Raw genomic sequence first — 20,886 nt, 5'->3', positions numbered from 1 at the left:
TTGCACGTGTTATTTCTCAACCATTATCTTTGTGTATCGTTTTCAACTATTATCTTTGTGCTTCCTGACCTAAACTAGCTACCAATTGATTGCTGGTTCAGGTTTAAGGAGCTGGTTTTGACTTATGTAGTCATAAGGAGTCACTGGGTAATTTAAGAGGTCTCTGGTAGAAGAACTCTGATGAACCTCACTGCAGTCATTTTAGAAACTATCCTTTCATTTGCTCTCCTGTAAAACCACTGCTCAAACTCCCAACTCAGACAGCAATGCAACTATCAAGCCTGGCACGTTTCTGCTTAGAATTTGGTTTGGGGTTTTTTCTGTCTAGTAATAAAATTCAAAAAAGTGCAAAGATCAGTCTTCACATATTTTTAAAGCACAACAAGGAAGAGCAAATGCAAGATTCACAGTTCTTCTGAGGCATTGATACTATCACCTTTTGTTCATAAATGTGAGGGTTACAGAACTCAAGAAGTGAGTCCTCAAGGGCCTGGGGTTTCTGTTCAAGCAAAATAAAATCCAATGCTTTCACCCTCCAGGAGAGCTTTTCCACCACCATGACCGAATATTCTAGTGCAGGGTGTTTCTGAAGCTTTACAGAATTATTTAAACATTTGCAACAGAACAGCCTGAGAAACCTAACTTAACATAGAGTATGGTACGTGATCCCATTTTAAATGTATTTGATCAACCATTGATCACAGATTTAAAGGTGACTCAACTGTTCCTTTAACTCTAGATTATAAAATCATTCTAAAAGGAGTTTCCCCTCTATTTCTTCCACTGATGCTTCTGTTCCAAACAAAACATTTAAATATTCATAGGCATAGCCACCAGCTGATTCACTCATTTCCTGAAAATAACCAACTGCATTCCAGGCCTCAGCTCAGTGAAAATTTAATAAAATTAATATCATTTATTTTTATATTATTAAATTAAGTATACCTCCTCAAAATAGTTCAATGACTAAGGCACTATATTAGGAAATAAGAAATCAACCTCCCCTTCAGATGAAGGCAGTGAACCTAGATTTTCTGCATCCTCAGGAAGTGCTTTAACCACCGACATACTAGTAATAAATTGTCCTTCAAACACATCAGGAGCAGAAAACTTCCCAGGATTCTGTACAATCCAGCAGACAACCAGTGCATGAGAACAGCACCCTGGCAAGATAAGGCTACAGAAGAGAAGCTACAGGAATTCTGCCCACCTGTGATCATCAGAGAACAAACTGTGCTGGTTCCTATCCCAGAACAACTCTCCAAGAAGACCTGTTTTAACTTCAAGCAGCTGCACAACAGATTATGGAACCCAAGAAACCAGAAGGGAATTACCAGGATGAGATGGCATTCACCAGGAGCTCCAAGGGAAGGCAAGGATGAACTGAACTACTAGCAGTTGTGAACAACTTGCCATCTGAGAACTTCCCTGACACTACAGGCTGTGGAGTGGCAAATGTGACAATGTTTTTTGGGTTTGCTTGTTTGTTTGTTTTTAAAAATAAGCTGCACATAAATAAGGTTTGTAACTTTAATACTTGCACTAGGCAAATTAATACGCACCATAATGATGACTAAAATTAGCTGACACATGAATACCTACATCATTCTTGGGAACAAAGAGAATGGTTACTGAAATAAAAAACAAAAATTTTGCCTTACATATCTCTTAGAAATCTTCTGAAGGGGGAGGTGCACATGAATATGGAAGACCATATAATATATAGGAGGAAGAATTGCAGAAAAATAGGCAGCCACAGTGTAGGAACAGAGGTCCTTACATCAAGAGATAATTGGTTTAAAGGTAGGAAATGGTGGATAGAACTAACTGATCAGCTCATACAGCGGAAGAGAGACATCACCAGAGGTTCATGAGATCTGTGCTGGAGACTGGGCTGTAAAGCATACTGAGGAACAACCCAGAGAGATGACCAAGTCCACTAACAACATTTACATTATTTAGTATACCAAAGTACTTAGTATAGCAGCATGTAGCTCATCACATATACCCTTTTTTTTCCCCTTGCCAAAGCTATTCAGTCAGCTAATCTATCTACAGTCTAAAGATGACACACCACCACCTTCCAGATGCACACTCTGTATCATCAGGATAGAACTGAGCAGCTCTTTTTGCCTATCCAGGAGATCAGTTAAGGCCTTGGAAATACAAGAAGGAGAGTAAAGTGGTTCTACCACAATAGCTGGAATAATCACACTGCAACCAAGGATAATAAAGAAATTGTTTCCACTGCATGAAACTGAATGCTGAGTTCCTACACAACCCAGGACCACAGACGTGTAGGACAATATTCCTTTTCAACTGCGAATCTTCTACTGTGATCAACCAGGCACTCTGTTGAGAAAAAGTTTTTAGTGATCCACAGGAAGGGGGTAAAGAAAAGGTTTCCTTTTTCTTTCCTATTTCCTTCCTATTTTTATGGCCTGTGCCATCTATGACCTCTCAACACAGTGAGCCTAATATCAGCCCAGAGAGTTTATCTATCAAGACAGAACTGTTCAGCTATTGATCAGTAGTCATCAGGGTAGGAGACTTTCACAGAGATACTGCAGTATCCCTCTCTAAAGCTAAGAGGACTCCATTAAAATTCCTCAGTGCCCTGCTCAGGGGTCACCATCTGAGCCCAGAAACACTGCTCTGCTGAATAAAACCGCGCGAGGACAACAATGGACAGATAGGTCTTCCAGCCTAACAACCTCAGGATTGTTAGGAATGTCTCATGTTTTACACAGACACCTAGCTGTGTAATGAGCCACAGTGCTGACAACCATTTTAAATGGTGCTTACATGTAAAAACACCTGTCAAATATGAGCTAATGGAACAATTATGGAATTAGCTATTCCAAGCAAGGACGTTACAATACATCCCAAACACTCCCATGTTCTCATTGTCAGGAACTGTGTGTGTATAAACAACAACATACACTGGAAGAAGCATAACCACATGCAAGTACTACACTAGGACTATTGTACCTCTGTGGAAGAAAAATATAGATGATTTTCCCCCAGTGTAGGCATGTACTTGCACTACTGTAAAATATGTTCTCTTAAAACACTAAAGTCCCATGCCAATATTTATCTCAGCTTTGGCATAGTTTATTCCTGTTTAACTTTAATGAAAAATAATTTCTGTCAAATTGAAATGCAACTGCAATGAAGTACAAACTCAGGCTCCCACATCAACTTAATTAAATCAGTTCCATGTTACATTGTTAATGAGGATCAGCACTCTCAATTTTCATACCAGTTGTTGAAGACATAGGAAACTAAGATTGCCAAATTGATGTTAAAATAGTTTTTAAAAAAAAGTGTAAAAAAAAAATTTTTTTAAAATTAAATAAAAAATAAAAAATGAATCTTTGAACACTTTTCCAACCCTACACCTATCTCAACATTCACATCGACTTAGCTCCAGGTAGCGTAGGTCCTGAACATAAACTCTGAGAACAAGTGAAGAGTTTTTATCTTCCTTTTCCTCTAACCGGTTACCATACGTAGGCAATGGTTAGTTAGCGTGAGGTTTTTTTATTTTAACTTTCATTATCTCTTTTGAAGGATCAAGTGTTTTCATTTGAAGATGTGGTAAAATGCAACAAACATCTGCAAGGAATTACCAGGGATTTGGGGAAAAATAGGAACCCTATTTTAAGAAAACAACAATTTGAGCTTTGCATTGTTAAAAGTAAGCCTGTCAACTACTCATTTGCTCCATAGTTGCAAGGGTTGTCTGGAGAAAAGAACTGCTTACACATTCTAAATGAGAGCACAAATCAGAAGAAGCATTCGCTAATGAGCAAACGGCATTTACTGACTGGTGCAATTTTAAGTGGAGTAAGATAATTCTTTTCCCCTCAGTTAGGAATATCAAACAACAAACAGCCACCTGGGGAAAAATTTAGAGAGTTGTGTCCCAAAACACAAGCTTAGTCTTTTTCCCCCCTCCCAAGTCCCCTCTCCTAGACCTTTACACAACAGCAAAGAAGGAAAAGGAAATTTGCTGACCAGATGTGGCTGTAACCCACCCTGAGATCTGATCCTCCAGAACTGTGGATCCTTTGTGATCTTGCAGAAAGCTTTTACCCTTCATCCTCAGTGGCACCCAGTCAGGCAAATGCCAATATTTTGAAAGCACACTCTTTAGTTTATATTCAATACTGCCTTAAGTGGTTTTGTTACCTTTTTAATACTTTCCTTCTTCATTTTTTGTTTCTAAATTGAGAGGTACAAAAACGTAGCCAGAAAAGGCATTTCGCAGTGAACACAGACCTTACTATTCTTACATCTTTCTTTGCAACCCATTCATAATTACTACACCTTCCTGTATCTGTACGCTTTTCAACTTCTTCACCCAGTGTCTACTGAGTTGACTTTCCACGTACTGCAACGACTTGAAAGTGGATTTTGGTTTGGTTTTTGTTTTTTAAGAACAACTTAGCTTATTTTGGTAAAATTTAAATTTTGTGTTTTCCTTTTAAAAAAAAAATATACTCTTCTGAAATATTTTCTATACTTCATTTGTATGAGAATTACTGTATTCTATTGCTCTATCAGTGTTGTTATTCACAATAATGAGTTACAGTATCCTCTCCAGCTTGCAAATACTTTTTGGGATTATAATGTTTTTCTTCTCTGCAATAATGCATTCAATAAGTCTTTAATGAAGTAGTATACAGGGTCTTTGTTACCTACATTTTGCATTCTCGCAGTGCCTCCTCAAGCTATACCGGTCAAAGGTTGTGGACCGCGTAACTAGGGTGACTAAGTAAAGTAGTATTTACTTAAAAAGGAAATATCTATAGAAAACTTTAAACTCTATTATGACCCTAAAACACTTCTGGATAATATATTCGGAGAGACAGAATTTTACACCTTACACCAAACAGACATTAAAATGTCCATCCCAGTTCTTTCTAAACACCAGATTGCTGAGGTTAGCAGGAACCAACGACAAGCATGCCCGGCTGCTTGATGAGACGCCAGCTGAGCTCCCTCACTATCGTCTGGAAAGCAACAGGATATCTTAAAGGCACTACCTCTTAAGGAAAGAGTCCATTTACAGCTACGACAAACAGAATGCAAGTTACCCCCAGAGTTATCTCAAACCTAGGACTAGGAACACCCACACAATTTATGTCTCACTGGGAGAGAGCACTCAACTTTTATTTATATGGTCCTCACCCTTCTCCTTTCTTACAGCAACAGAAACAACAACTCTTTGCAAGACCCCAGCAGGGAAAGAGCCCCACAAGAATAAGAAATGGCTGAAGCCATTGGAAATCTCATTTATGGACATTCTACTTCAAGAGAGAAATGCCATAAATTAACTTCCATTGTTTTTTATCTTGGCAGTGAAATATTATCTGTCCAATTCTCTGTTACAGTGAAATAATTTCCAGACACTGTTTCAACAGATAAAAAATTCTTAAAAAAATCATAACTATTATGCATAAATGAGGCACATAAATAAAATACTTTTATGTAATTACATTGAATAAAGGCACATAAAAAATAGCATTTATATAATTACACTGAATAGGTTTTATTTGCACCTCAAGACATGTTAAGACCTTTTCCCATAAAGTCAATCTAACTTCCTAGTTCATACCTTTGATCACAATCTCATAACCTGCATTTCTTAATCCGTATTTCATAGAATACATCACAGTAAATTCTCAGATTATATATCAATCACCTTAAATACCCTACCTCATACAAAAGGGAAGGAGACAAAGAGAAGTCTGTTTGCAAGAATATCTGCTATTCAATCACCACAAAGTCACTAAGAAGTAGCAAACAAAACACTGAGCCTAACAAATGCGACAAATGGTGTTCCTCTGCAACTGTTACAGTACAGATTTTGGTGTGTAAACAGCAGACCTCCCTTTTGTCAGACAACCAAGACAATCTACCATATAATACATAAAGGTGAGCTTACAATATTTAATACGCTTCCATAGTTGACAAAAAGATGTGCCTCAAAGCCAGTCTTCCAAAAAGTACTCAAAAAAATAAGCATATGCCTCACTAGTCCTTTAAAAAGCAGTCTAAAGTAGCCCATCAGCCCCACAAATGTAGAAAGTAGGCACAGAGTGGGCACCCAAAATTCTTTCCAGCTCTACCTATAATTCTGCTACAGTTTATTACCTTAATCCCAACTAGACCATCAACGATTACATTTCTTCACTTCTTTGAGAGAACTGTCTACCTGTCCATATCCACATTCTCAAGGAATCACCAGAACTCCACCATCAAGATGAAACTAAGACTGAAATTTCAAATCCGGAAGTCCACTCATGCCAAATGCTACCTATTCCTATCGAACAATTTAACCATTCATCCTTAATTAGCAGCAAAGTGTTGAGTATTTACCAGTTATTCAAATAAATAATGAATTAAAAGTAGATATTGAAGTTAATTCTTTTAGAAATACTGCACACTGCATCAAGACAAATGGTTCATCTCAGTACATCAATCTAAGCAGCACAGAAAAATCCAGCCAGTGGATTCGATGCAAAGACTTCCTAAATTACTTCCCACACCTTCCTATTTGTCTCTATAAATTTAAGCTCATCAGAGGACAACTCAGAGAACTCATCTCCTTTCGAGGAGCCACTACCTCTCATTTGTCTCAGTCTGAAGTCATTCGCTCATGTTGCTCCATACTTTTCCTCGCCTGTTTGTGTATAAACAGGAGTGGGGAGAAAGATTTATACCCCAAAACCCTGGCACACTTCCACCTCTCAAAACCCCACCTGAGTGCTTTTCTTGAAGTTACTTACATCCCAGGTCCCATACAGTGGGCACAAGGCAGGCAGTGGAGAATGACAGAATCACAGAATCTTCTAGGTTGGAAGGGACCTTTAAGATCATCTTGTCCAACCGTCAACCTAATTTTCAGAAAAATAAACACCCACACAACAAACAAAAAGCAACACCATCACTAAACTATATCTCCCAGCACTACACCTCCAGGGATGGTGCCTCAACCACCTCCCTGGGCAGCCCATTCCAATGTCTGATAACCCTTTCAGTGAGAAAATTTTGGTGAAAAAAAATGAAGGGAAATTAAGTCAAGACAATACCTTCTGTCCCTCAGTTTCACCCAAAACTCACCAGCGTGGCTGTCCCAGTGGCCCAAACAGCATCCACGTCTGTTCCTTGGCACAGACCAGTTAGCATAAATTTGGCCACGTTCACTCCAGCATCCAAAATGGGCTGGCTGCATTTCAGCTTTCTTTTCAGAATGGTCCTTGGCCTATGCTATCTCTAAAGCTTTAGTGAATATAGACCAAAAGCACGACAGGAACTATTCTAATAATTTAACAGTATAGATAATCACCCTCCCAGGCTCAGGAACCTTCCCATTATATATCTGGAAACACTGTCAACATCATCATCATTTTCAGCACATGGAGCCCATCGTGGCTCACTTAACGGGCTCCTGCAGACCACCAGGCTTTTCGTTTCACCATGGCAAAAATAAGACGTGAAAACTATTGAATGTCTTCAAAACTCATTTCTAATCAACAAAAATTCTAAAAGTTAACACAGAGTAATTATAATTTAGTGTTACAGCCTGATACCATTACAGAGTTGTGGTTTAAACCATCTGGACACATTTATTATCTACTTTTATAGCTTACACACATAGAAAAAAAGCTATGAGTTTCCTGAGTTTATAATGATTGTTCCTGGAATAACTGTAACAGTCTTTTTATCATCCATATGTACTCTCATCAAATCCACCTTAACGTAGCTTCTCCCTGGCAAATATACTTGGGTATGTATGTGCATTCTCAGATGCACGTTAAAACATACATGCTTTGCTAGTCAAGAATAATGCAAAAATAAAGGCTTTTAAAGAAAACAAAAACAATTAACAAGTACAGCAGTAAGCCTCTGATGCTACTGAATGCAATCTATTTAAAGCATGACAGATAAGCAGGTGGCTTAGAAGAAAAGACATATATAAAAACTCCCCCCTTACCAAATAGGACATGAATGTACTGGAAGAAAAACAGTGCCATCTACTGACAACATCTGTTTTACTCAAATTATGTGTCCCGATGAACTGATTCCTATCAGCTTCTCTATGCAAACCTATCATGATCTTTAACTGCAGGAAGTGTCTCATGAACCAGACTGTGGCACAGAACTGTAACATGATATACATTTTGGTATAGTGCTATTCACTTCAGAAATGTGCATGTTTAACTCCAAGCATCACAAGAGCTGTCAATGATTACCAGAAGTTACCTACTCCCTCTACTTCAAGGCTTTACCCCCTGCCATCCATGACACAATGCTGTCCAATTTGATTTTAGGTATCTCCAGTGAAGTATATTTATGCCCCTTTCTATTTTTTCTGACTTTTAAGGTCTATATTTCTAATCCTGCTAAAATGGTATTCTCCCATTCCTTTTCAACGGTCTTTTACACACATGGTTTCCCCCTCCTTCCCAGCCTTATTTGCCTAACAATGCCAATTTGTCGGTCATTCCCCATTATCACAATTTACAGACTATCATTCTGATTGTTCTCCTTCAAACTCAATCCAGTTCATCCACATCATCATCTAAAAGCAAGCCACAGAACTGGACACAATACTCCAGCTTGGCTTTTCTGATGATAAGAGCTGGAAAATTAGTTTATGTATTATGTGAGCAGTAACAGGGGGTGAAGCTCATAAAACCCAACTAAAGTTCAGATCTAGAAAACCTACTACTGTTTCCTTACAACTTCTTTTCCAAAGGAAAACTATATAACCTCTTCTGTTCTTGAGAAGTTAATATTGCTATTTAATCTTCCTGTCCTTGTATGCTTAAGTGACAAAGGTGGTGGTTTTTTTGAACATCCCCATCAGCCGCCACTAACATTTCTGATGCCATCTCGGTTCTCTAATTCTTTAAGGCATCCTAGGATGAACCTTTTATGATAAAATATCTATGATTGTGACAATAAGAAAAAAAAGGTTTTTACAAAATTGATTTCACCTATATATTAAGAAGCTGAGCCACAGATTATAAAGTGTCATTAATAAGCCCTTTAAAATTTAAACTACAAATTTTTAAGTTGATTATAGAGGTGAGAAAGTATTTTCAATGCTGTTGCATTCATTTTGTGTATAAAAGATGTGTTTCAGTCTTTCCGAGGACTTGCATCATTTTCAGACATGTTGCTAAAGAAAGCCGATCACGTTTCTGGTTTTAAAGCTGAATCCTCTCAATGAAGTGGGAACAGCCTTATCAAAATAAAATAACGCTCAGCCAAGAGTAGTATCTCTTTTCCAAGTTTCATCAAAACTTGTAACCTTCCAGAAAGGAGAACTATTAGGGATTATCAATATAAGAAACTGCACTAGAATAACTATGTCATTAATTTTTTCTCATCTAGTTATTTCAGGCTGACTTCTTGGGTAGATAAAGAACAATATATGTTCCAAATTACATAAGTTAAAATCAAAAGACTGTCTTTGCACATTTGAAAAATGAAAAGTTGCTCCTCTGTCTCTTGTGTCAAGATGTAACCTACTTTTGGTAAGAACACCACCTTTCGGCTGCCTCTTGCATCTTCTGCCACAAGGACCAAATGCCCACAGCCCATCTGCAGCCTTCTGATGTTTTTTAGAAAACAGTTATACTATTACTGTAAAAATATCCCACGTTGAAAATCTAATAAGATCTACTAACAAAATAACCACCTTAGAGCTTATGACTACATTTGATTCAGTTACAGTTTGCTAGTGAATTCTTACTATTTGGTAACAAATTTTTTTTAAGAAAATTTGAGGTCCACCTTCCCATAACTAGACAAAACTTAATTTTTATAGTAACAATACATTACATACAACATATTATAAGTTTCATCACCACCACTTCATATCTTAGTCACCTTATTCATGTTATACACGTTAACATGAACGGTTCTGTACTTGACAGTACATTGTGTTGTGTCATATTTTAATTTTAAAAAGTCTAACTTCCAAAAAGCATTAAGAAAAAAATAATTGTAAGCATAATTCATACAAGCTTAATTCGTTGCTTATTGAGCAACGGAGAAAAGCAAGTATATTTTTTCCAGAAGCAGCAAAGCAAAACATCCTTGTGAAATCCCTGACTTTACAGGTAAACTTACCCTCTTTCAGGCTAAGACAAAAAAAAAAAAAAAAACCCCAAGAGCATGAATAATTTCTAGCAAGACACTTCCCTAGCAACTATGATTTGGCTATTCAAGTGTGGCAATTATATGAAAAATGAGTTTTAAATATCTGGAAGAAAGCAGAACACGAGAATACACACTGATTGGTTATTTTTCACTGCAAACTGTGTCAGGTGAAAGTATGTACAAGGAAATCTGCAATCAGTGACAGAACAAAGACTACCAATGATAATATTCTGGGTAAAGGGTGCTCAATACCACATCGCCTTACAGGTAACTGTAAGGCCTTTCAGCACTTAAAGGGGGACAGATTTTTTAGCAGGGCCTGTTGCAACAGGACAAGGGCTAATGGCTTTAAAGTAAAAGAAGGCAGATTTAGAGTAGATATAAGGAAGAATTTTTTTTACAATGAGGGTGGTGAAACACTGGAACAGTTTGCCCAGAGCGGTGGTACACACCTCATCCCCGGAGACATCCAAGGTCAGGTTGGATGGGGCTCTGAGCAACCTGATGGAGTTGAAGATGCCCCTGCTCACTGCAGGTGGGGTGGAGCAGATGATCTTTACAGATCCCTTCCAACCCAAACTATTCAGTGGTGCTGATTTTGTTATCGAGCACTGGAGAAAAATTGGTCAGAGTAAAGACAGAGTTGAAGTGAAAGGTCAGAAGTACAGTTTGATGGAAGCATGAACATTTTTCGTGATGCCAGCTCCCTCAACTGTGCAGACCAGTAACACAGTTCACGCTTAATGAGTAAGTGTTCACTTTTTTTTTAAAACAAAACAAAACCAAACCAACAAAAGAGCCAAGTAAGGTGCCGGTTACCTCATGTGGAGTATCCCGATGAGGGTGGCGGCCAGGTCGGAGGACATCCTGCCCATGATGCAGCAGCGGCTGAGGCAGGCCAGCAGGCTGGCGGGCAGGCAGGGCAGGAAGTACACCAGCTGCACCAGCCGCCGCTGGGCCTCCGCCGGCAGCAGCACCAGGGCGCCTTCTAGCGGATCTAAGGGCACAGGACAGGCCATCAACACCCTCGCACCCCCACCGCCCGGTAAAAACACACAGAAAACGTTGGCGCTTTTTTTAACCGTTCTGCAGCATAAAGCACCTCATGCAAACACATTGAAACAATCCTGCTGGGAACCCGCTCTTTCCAGCTGCTTTTATTTAGTTAAGAGGCTACAGCACTTCCTGAAGGAGTGACAATATAGCTAACACAAAGAGGTGAAAAAAACCAAACCAAACCAACAAAAAAAACCCAAACCCAAGGAGAAGTAATACTACCAAAAGAAGATTACACAAAAATTGAAGTTTCTTGTCTTTCAGGTTAAAATCCTGCTAACTTGGAACTAAGGATACAAGGTAGTACACAGGTTCCATCTCAAACTGAGGAAAAACTTTTTTACTTCAAGGGTGACAGCACTGGAAGGGGCTGCCCAGAGACCCTGTGGAGTCACCTTCTCTTGGAGATACTCAAAACCTGCCTGCATTACTGCCCAGCCTGCTCTAACAGGGGAGCACGACTAGATGACCTCCAGAGGCCCCTTCCAAACCCTATTCTGTGATTTTAATCTTTTTCGTAGTGACTAGGAAGTAGCACACATAATGCATTTTAACATTCATTGTAAGGGACTTGAACCAATCTCTGCCCCCACCCCTCACACATAGACTTTACGCTCATCTAGGAAACACCAGTGTTTTCCACATCTTGCAACTTCCCTGTCAAGCGATGGACAAAATTCATTATACTGTAGTGTAAAAGTCTTACCATATATTCGAGCAGCAGTGGCTTGTAAACTTTGCAATAATTCCTTATTTGAACGAGAAGCGGCAGAATGAATGATATCGATCAGCTGATTCGAAAGCTCAGGGTTTTTCAAGCCAAGCAGAGCAAGCTGCTGAGGTAAACCAGCCAACCAACGAGATAAAACTTTACTTCGACTTCTAAAGAAAAGAGGAAAAATTTGTTGAGGGAAAAAAAGCCCAAAACAAAACAACAAAAACCCCACAAATTTACTCCTTCCAGTCTTGAGTAAGTTGCTTTAATGCCAAGTACAATTAAATTACTGTGATTTGCTGAGTGCCCATTTCAGCAGCTGATGGCCACATTGGTGCACTGCTACTGCTACATCAGAAGTATTTATTTAATCCATAACACTGCATGTTTTCAACTCTTGCAGACAGTATTAGTGTGAACTGACAGTATCCTGGCAAAGAAACATTTCCATTTATCATTACTTGTATCAGTTCATATTTAATGAGTTATGAGTCAGGCTAAAAAGCCATGAGATTACTGCACCCTCAATACCACCAAACCCCCCAATCAAGCTACTACTCTTTACACTAGACTTTCAAAATCAATTCTACCGTTGTTGACATCTTGCTTGTCAATTCAGATACCTCTTAAAGCAGAGTGAAAAACTACAACTGGTGGAACATGGCACCAAACAAGTTCACTAACAAAGTGTATTGTGTCAGACACTCCCTTTGCCCATGCAGACATTCATCATTCGTCACAGAAGGCTATCATGTTGGTAAAGTGTGATTTGCTCTTATATATATGCTAGCTTGCTCCTGACTACCTGCTTATCCCTTACACATTCACATATTAATTCCAAGTAAAGGGCTGTATGCATCTTTCCAGGGCCCAAGCTAAGGCTCATCAGCCCAAAATTCCCCAGATTCTCATCAAGATGGGTTAACAGCAGTCTTTTTCTAGTCATAATCTCCTGCAGTCACCATGCTTTTTCAATGATGACAAACAATGGCCTCTCTTTCACAAGACAGCTTTCTCAGCACCCTCAGGTATATCCCTGCAAATCTATCTGGCCCATGGGGTGAAGATAACTAACATCAAGACCAAAATATTAATTCTGAATCTTGCAATACATCAATCAAGTTTTCTTTCACAGTGCAACAACAGGCCAAAAGCTCCTGCCCAGCCTTTGAATAAGATACACCTAAAAAATAAACAGCTTCACTTATATGTCCTTGGGAAAAGCTCCATCATGAATGCTGCTCTTCTTAGACTGCTCTTGACAAGCTTCTGAGAAAAATAATTTTAAAAAATGAGGAGAGCAATCACAGGAGGGCTGAAGGAGCTATGACATCAAACCAAATGGAATAACATCCAGGATCTATGTACAGGCTACGTCTTGAAGAAATGAAAAAACCCGCTTATTTTTAAAGGAACGAAATGGATCAGTACAGTACACAAACATTGTGTCGTCTTAAAATGTCTTGTCAGACATAAGTGCAATTATCCTTTTTGCAAAGAATTTTTGAAATTTCATTATTCTGTTACTAAAAACGTCACAATTCCATGTAGAAGACGAAGAGGAACTGCAAGAAAACTATTGCTATTTATGATGTTTAAAGATAGAAAGTAAAGCTTTCCAGATAGACAGATGATCACATGAAAGTGGATGAGATGCTCAAGACTTCCAGGTAACTACAGAAAATACTAGTTACGTAACTTCGGGGAAATCAGTCAGTATAAGAAAGATCTCTCTTCTACTTTGGGTAAATAGAGGAGGAAAATGAGATATTCCCATGCCTTTTTGTGTTTGTCTTTTGAATCCCCTATATTTCTTACAATGTCCATAGAGTAGTGTAAGGTATTTCTGGCTGTAGATCTAACTACAGGCCTTACCACAATGTAAGATTTAACAAAGCAAAGGAGTTGCAGAATTTTTGCCACATCTTGACTTTGCTATTGGATAGTAGTACTTTTGGGGGCCCTGGTTTGATCTTCACCTAGTAGCAAGAACAGGTATCATGGGTACAATATTATGTCCCTTTGCAGTTCTCAGAGGAGGTAGGATCATCTATGTTTAAGGATTTTATGTAGCTGGAACCAGATAACTTGGCTGAAAAAAACCTTCTGGAAAAGTTAAGATTTGGAGGCAATTTGGACAAATCTTATGATGAAAAAAGTGTAAAGACAGCAATGTAGAGAATAACCTCCTCTTCAAGGAAGTGAGATATCTAATAGATGCATGAAACAGGGAACCCAAAGGGACAAGAACATTTTCTTAAACCTAGTCTCTGTAGAAACACGCACTCAAAACAATAGAAGAATACTTCCCTTAAAGAAAATAAGTACAAAAGGCTAGATACACACTACTAGAACCACAGTCACAAGTCCGTGACATCAGGCTGAAGCAATGGAAATGTTCCACGGCTACACTTGCACATGCTTGACACATCTACTGACTACTACACAACCAGTAACAATGAGGTTGTAGCAATGTACTTCAAGTTAAATTTTAAATCATTATGATGGATCTAATAATTACATTAAGAAAAAAAGACAACTAAGCTAATGCACATCTCAATCTCACAACTCACAGAGAACCTGAACTTTCAAATTTCAGTGACACAGCACCAAAACAGATTCAGAATGAAGTTTTATAACATCTACAGAGAAATTCAGTAGTATATTTTTTCAAATATTAGACTATGTTGAAATGAGAAAGAATACATAAATGGTTTTTACCTGATTCTTTGAGTCCTCATATCTTCTTTTTGGTAAACTCTGCTAAAAAATTTCAAAAGCAATGTACGAACAGGAAAGAGGAGATTCCTTTGCTGGTATAAAGTATATACTGCTTTTATCAAGGGTTCTGTTGCCACTGGAAAGAAAATATAAAAAACCCTGAAGTAGTGCTTTTTAAAAAAAAAGTAGTGCTTTTTGATTGTATACAAACCTACACAGAAGAGCTATACTCTGCATACACAACTATCTCCATTTAACTCCACAGGGAAGTACCAAAAAGTTTTAAAACAACCACTAGCTAAACTTCCAACCATTGGAACACCACCTTCTTGTGTAGCTTGTGAAAGACCCATAGGAACAAATAGAGACCACATATAAGTGAAAACTTCAGACCTTCTTGAAGGCAAGACAGTGCACAGGTTGCGACATAACTAAGAACCAGCAAAGTCCTGCTTTCCACTCAAAATAGGCAACCCTCAAAAGTGCAACTGCAAAGATAAAGACCATGCTGTTTTGGCATAATTGCAGGACATTGACTATGGTCTTATTTAACCTCTCATTTATTAGCTCTTTTTTTTTTTTCCTAAATTTCCCCTTTTTAATTTCTATTTTTTTCTAAATAAATTTTTTACTGTAATGTCTCATTTTTTCTTTTGCATTGTCTTTTAAAGAAGATATACCCTGCCAGGCCCTTAATCTCAATGTCAGACAGGTTTTTAAAAAAACTAAGAGTTGTATTTTTGCTATGTACCATTTTTTGCAGACACAATAAAGTTCAGAATTTCTAGAGCACCACAAAAAAAAAATAATAGTATCAAGGAAGGATGCTTTTCTTCTTCCACAGAATCTCACAATCGTTGAGGTAGGAAGGGATCTCTGGAAGTCATCTGGTCCAATACCTCTGTTCAAACAGTGCCAGCTAGATCTGGCCGCCCGGGACCAAATCCAGACAGCTTCCGAGTATCTGCAAGGATGGAGACTCCACAACTTCTCTGGGAAACCTGTGTCAGTGCTTTGTCACCCTAACGGTGAAAAAGGGCATTCCTTATGTTCAGACATCTCCTGTGTTTTGGGTGGTGCCCCTTGGCTCTTGTCACTGGACACCACTGAAAAGAGCCTGGCTCCGTCTTCTTTGCACTCTCCCTTCAGGTATTTACATGCATTGATAGCCTTCTCTGGGCAAAACAGTCCCAGCTTTTCTACTGAAAAATTCCTTTCTTAAAGTCCTACACTGATCACTTAACGGACATGTCAAATAAGGTCTCACCTGAAGCACAACCAAGTAGTACTTGACAAGCAAAAAAAAAAAAAACCAACCAAAAACCCAAACCAAGATAGTGGTCCTGCAAGTCACAACTGGAAATATGTTTTCTCTTGGAAAAGGATTCAGATCAAATACCTTGGAAGCTGCTGTAGAACATCTTCCATCAGAAATATCTTGGCATTTTATGTCATCCCAGAACTAGAATGGTCATTTGACACTACTCAATGGAGTCTACCAGCTACATTAATAATTTTAAAAAAGGATTGAAATATTAACATATCATGCATCTCTACATCCTAGTAATTATTTTTTGCAATGCAGAAAACTCATCTTCCCATTTATAAGAATATCTTAAGATGTAAAAACAGAAAATAGATACACAAGTATACTTGCATATCTACAGTAAGTATCTAACAGCAATCTGAAAAATCAAGCAGTTTTCAATGCTACATGCAGGGCCATGACCATGAAATTCAATTTACCTCTTTAGACAAAATATATTATGATGTAACAACTGAGGACATAGGATGAAGTGACCTGAAAACACTAGAATAACTCAAGCTCTTTGTCAGGGCGCAACTTTGCTTTTCAGAAACTACTCTTATCTTACCTTTGTTTTGCTGTATTTGCATTAGTCTCCAAGTCACACCAAGCAATCTGTTCACCTGCTTGCTATTCAGCTTGCTGCCGTCCTGAAGAGTATCTGTCACAAATTTCCTTATCATGTCCAGCCAACCAGAATCCATCTGAAGTGTTGCAGTGCTTGCTAGTGAAACCATTATGTCACACAAGGTTAAGTTCAGTAAAAGATGGTCTACGCTGTTTGAGGATGTCATACAATACTTGTTGCTAAGGGGGAGAGTGGAAAAAAGAAGAGAGAGAGACTTCAAAAAAATGTTTTGTGTCTTTTATAATTTGTACCAAAGTAACATATGTTACTATGTAGAAACAAAATTCTAGGTGTTAAAGTTTAAAAGCCAATACCATTTTAAAAGTCTTCATATTTGACATTTGAGTACTTGAAAATTTTTGTTCTGCCACCAAAAGGTGTATTTTTCATATTTATAATAGCAGCAATAAACAAAGCTCCAAATCGTATATCTTTGGCTGGTTTCTCTTGCTTGACATTTGTACTCTGGCCTAGCAGCCCTTTTAGATGACTGAAACCAGTAAAGGCAGGCTAAAAAAAAATAATCCTTAGTTTCAGTCTCTTTGTTTCTTCTGTGAGGAATCACATGGATTTTGTCATTAACACACAATGACAAAAAGCACCATGAACAGCACAGAGAAATCCATTTATGTACTTTTTTCCAAACTCATGTGGAACCAGAATCATATTTTTCACCATCACAATATTCTGTAGGGTCACCCTGTTGCCATACAGGGGTTTGAAAGACAAAATAAGGGATATCAAGAAAGGAATCAAGGGTACTGTGGCTTGACCCACAACGCCAGAACTTCTCTACTTGCCGATTAGTTACTCGCAGTATATAAAAAAAAAAATAATATCACAGCATTTATCTACAGAAAGCTGCACAATATGAGTGCCTACATTCAGAACACAAAGTAGAGCTGTGAAACTGAAATAACCAAAAGCACTTCCAACTGCACTAACCTAAGTGTAGTCACCTTTCAGTTCAAAGCCAACCATTACAGTATGAGCTAATAAATCTCAGCCTTTGGACACCACTTAAACAAGGCATAAACACTAATAATTTTTTTCATGTTCAGAATACGTAGATACTAAGTGCTATCAGTAGAACTGTGTTAAATTTCTGCAACATGTTGCAAACTGGAGAAATAAAGAAGCTGCAAAATGCCATGCAAGGTTTCCAAATGCAGGCCTTTAACCCAAATACATTGGTAAGCAAGGAAAACAAAACTAACTATTTTTATTTTCATGGCATGAAGCTAAGTTTCCAGAAGTCTTGAAGTACCAATGAAAATAAAAATACAAAAGAGAGTTCCACAGATTATTTCTCCTGCGTGTATCCAACGATATATTTATTTTAAAGTGCAAGAATGGAATAAAACCTAGAAGCAGAGAGAATAAAGATCAACAAAAGTATCGTTAGTCAGGGCTTTACCTATAAGACAAGATTGTTGCATTGCCTAACTACTAATTCTGAGATTTTCAGTTTCAAGGAAGGGTGTTTGGGTCAAAACTTGGAAAAGCTGAGCACCTTTTGGCTTTATGAACTTGAGGGGTAAGATTTAGCTGAAATGAAAGCATTTAAAGAAGAGCTGTGCTGTACCTCTGATCTATGTGCCCTTCCATGAAAAGAAAATGCAGCAATCAAAACATCAAATAGGATTTTAGCCTCAAGTATACCTGCACCAGTGTTTTATATGGACTTCAATGGTGCAGAATGACTCTAGAACAGATTTTCCATGAATATAGTCTCACATCTGGGAGTTGAGAAAGAAGGCAACCTGCTACTGCCCTGTACCAGAACAAAATTGGTGCGCCTGCTCTGCCAGCTCAATAATGAAGAAATGGATGAGTGTTTGACTTCACTCCAGAGCTGCTTTGCCATACAGCATAGCTCACCTCCCCTCTAGCTGTATTTATCCAGCCCTGTAATACAACTACAGAAGATGTGGGTAAAAAAAAAAAAGCAAAAAAACAATCCACGTTTTAACTATGTTTTGATGTAATTCAGTAGTCAACTGAACAAAACATGCAGAAATATGAAACTAGTCAGACTAATACAAATCACCATTTAGCAATATGCAAATTCCTGATCAAGCATTCAATAAAATATTTTCATTCCTCTAAGAAAGCATTTTAATTTCTACTGGAAGCTATTCGCATGGCTTTCTATACAAAACTTTTACAAAGAACAATCAAAACTTCTCAATTCAAAGCAATGCTACCTTCCTATAAAAACTTCTCTACAGATCTTCAAGGAATATGCAATAGTTTTCTTTTCCAACATTAAAAACTTAATATTGGATAAAGCACATGGCTCACATTGTCTCACTTATCTTACGAAATTAAAAGCGGTAACATGACATTGATTTTATTCTTACCCTTTGCACGAATCTTTCTTTTTGTGCTTTACTGTTTCTTGTAAAGAGTAAGGAAAATGACGCATGAAGTAGTGCTTGAAATCAACAAGGTAATTCATTCGAAGCCATAGTTCCTATTAAGAAAAGCAGATGCCAGACAGAAAACATGGTAGTAACTGTAATACATATCAATGCACTAATTTTCCAAAATTCGTTATTGGAATCAATTAAAAACAACTATAGCTTCTGTTTGCAAGTTTTCATATGTATATACTTTCAGATGTAAACGTGAAATCCTGTGCATGAACCTGAACAAAACATGGGAGTAGAAATTATTTCAGTCAAGGCTGAGTGACAACATTTAATCCAAAGGGACGGGTATGTATTTTTAGCACATATTAATGTGGTTATATGCAATATTAGACCAATTGAATTACAGATGTGAATTGAAACTGCTTTTCTATCAGTTTATCAGTGAACTCTGATTTATTTGGAGTGGCTGTCCTGAGTTTTCCATAAAGATGTATTCTGACAGGGCCTTCACCTTTCCCCATCATTTGTGTACTTGTCGCTCAGAGCCCACTGACACAAAACAGTTCCCAGTAGAAATGTCATCCTTACAGAAAAAGGATGTTTATTTTTTCAAAATTTAAAAATAGTTTTACTTTGTGGGTTAGCAGACACTAACATTCCACAAACTGTCCAGCAGACCTCATCACAAAAAAACAAAGCCTGCACTGCTATCAAATTGGTCAGGCAGAAAATTTTTTTTGATATTCAAGTATTAAGAACAGAGAATGACCATTAAACTATTTCAAAGATTAATAGGTTTCCACTCGGCATATCCATAGTAGTTTTCCAAAGTGTCTCTAACAACCAGTTTGGCCCATAAGCCTAAAGGCTATGAAAAAGAGCAAAGCTTCCATTTTCATACTGAGCCATTTGAATGCATTTTATATATAAAGGGGACTATAATGGAAAAATAAGATAAACAGTTTATAATCTAAAACACACTATGCTCAAAACAAAACAAAACAAAAGCTGTATGGATATCAGATTTTTTTTTTCCAAAACATCCTAAGCCTAAGGTGATAATGCAACTGTGTACGTCTAAAATGACTCACGTGTTGACACAGCACTCCTTTCACGTGACTGAAATGCAAGCTCCTTCTGGCCAAGGGCAGCAGCCCTGCAGTACCGTAAAGAAAAGGGCTAGGGGCAGCAGGCTGCTGCAGTATTTACCTGGCCAACAGCCTGCTTTCTGCCTGCTTCCAAGAGGCCTTCTACCAAAGGTTAAAGGGTAACAGTGTGTTTTCTCGGGACACACTGAATCCATCGCTCAGACTGCGTGCGTTGGATAACTCTGGTCTAATGGAATGATTCCACAAATGATTTCCAGTAATTATTCTATATGTAGATTTTTGTTGAGCAAATAAACCTAGTCCTATACACAGGTAAAACAAAGTGCTGTCAAGACATTCCTTCCAACTACTCTCAATAGCCAAAACGGGAAGAGTGCTCTTTCTCCAGCTTGCAAAATCTTGGGAAGAGCAGAGTAAGTTACCAAAACTAGCAATTCATTTATCAGAGACAGACCAAATAATTAAGGAAAAAAACCTTCAAGGATATTTTATAAGACTTCTTGAGGTTTTGTTTTGATGTCTTGTGACACTGTCAATCATGACACAACAAAGTAGGTTGCACCAACCAATTACAGGATCTCATACCACCATTATCCCTACCTTTCCAAGGGTTTAGGTTTTATTCATTTCCACCCTGCCACCCCTATAAATTTTTTTCAACACATAAAAACAAGGAACAAACAACTCCATTCTACGCTTTGTTCAAATTTATATTCCAGAGATTATCCAGGAGACAAAATGCTCCTCTTCTCCAAAACCACTTTCAGTTTCAAAAGCTTTTGTGCTGCAGTCTG

General features: G+C 38.0%; 1 protein-coding gene across 4 annotated transcripts in view; it reads right to left on the bottom strand.

Annotated features, from left to right (window-relative positions):
* Positions 1 to 20,886, bottom strand: part of TEX10 (testis expressed 10) — a 54,426-nt gene that overhangs the window by 21,083 nt on the left and 12,457 nt on the right. For all 4 annotated transcript variants that reach the window (XM_014938482.1, XM_014938483.1, XM_014938485.1 and 1 more), the window contains 5 exons: positions 18,972 to 19,084; positions 16,549 to 16,787; positions 14,675 to 14,810; positions 11,945 to 12,120; positions 11,002 to 11,179 (listed from right to left, as the gene is read on the bottom strand). In XM_014938482.1, coding sequence (XP_014793968.1) covers positions 11,002 to 11,179; positions 11,945 to 12,120; positions 14,675 to 14,810; positions 16,549 to 16,787; positions 18,972 to 19,084 — 842 coding nt within the window. The remainder of the gene's footprint in view (positions 1 to 11,001; positions 11,180 to 11,944; positions 12,121 to 14,674; positions 14,811 to 16,548; positions 16,788 to 18,971; positions 19,085 to 20,886) is intronic.

The sequence above is a fragment of the Calidris pugnax genome, unplaced genomic scaffold, assembly GCF_001431845.1.
Source record: "Calidris pugnax isolate Ruff unplaced genomic scaffold, ASM143184v1 scaffold13, whole genome shotgun sequence".
Taxonomy (NCBI): domain Eukaryota; kingdom Metazoa; phylum Chordata; class Aves; order Charadriiformes; family Scolopacidae; genus Calidris; species Calidris pugnax.
The sequence above is the reverse complement of the archived record's forward strand: the minus strand, read 5'-3'. Positions and strand labels throughout refer to the sequence as shown.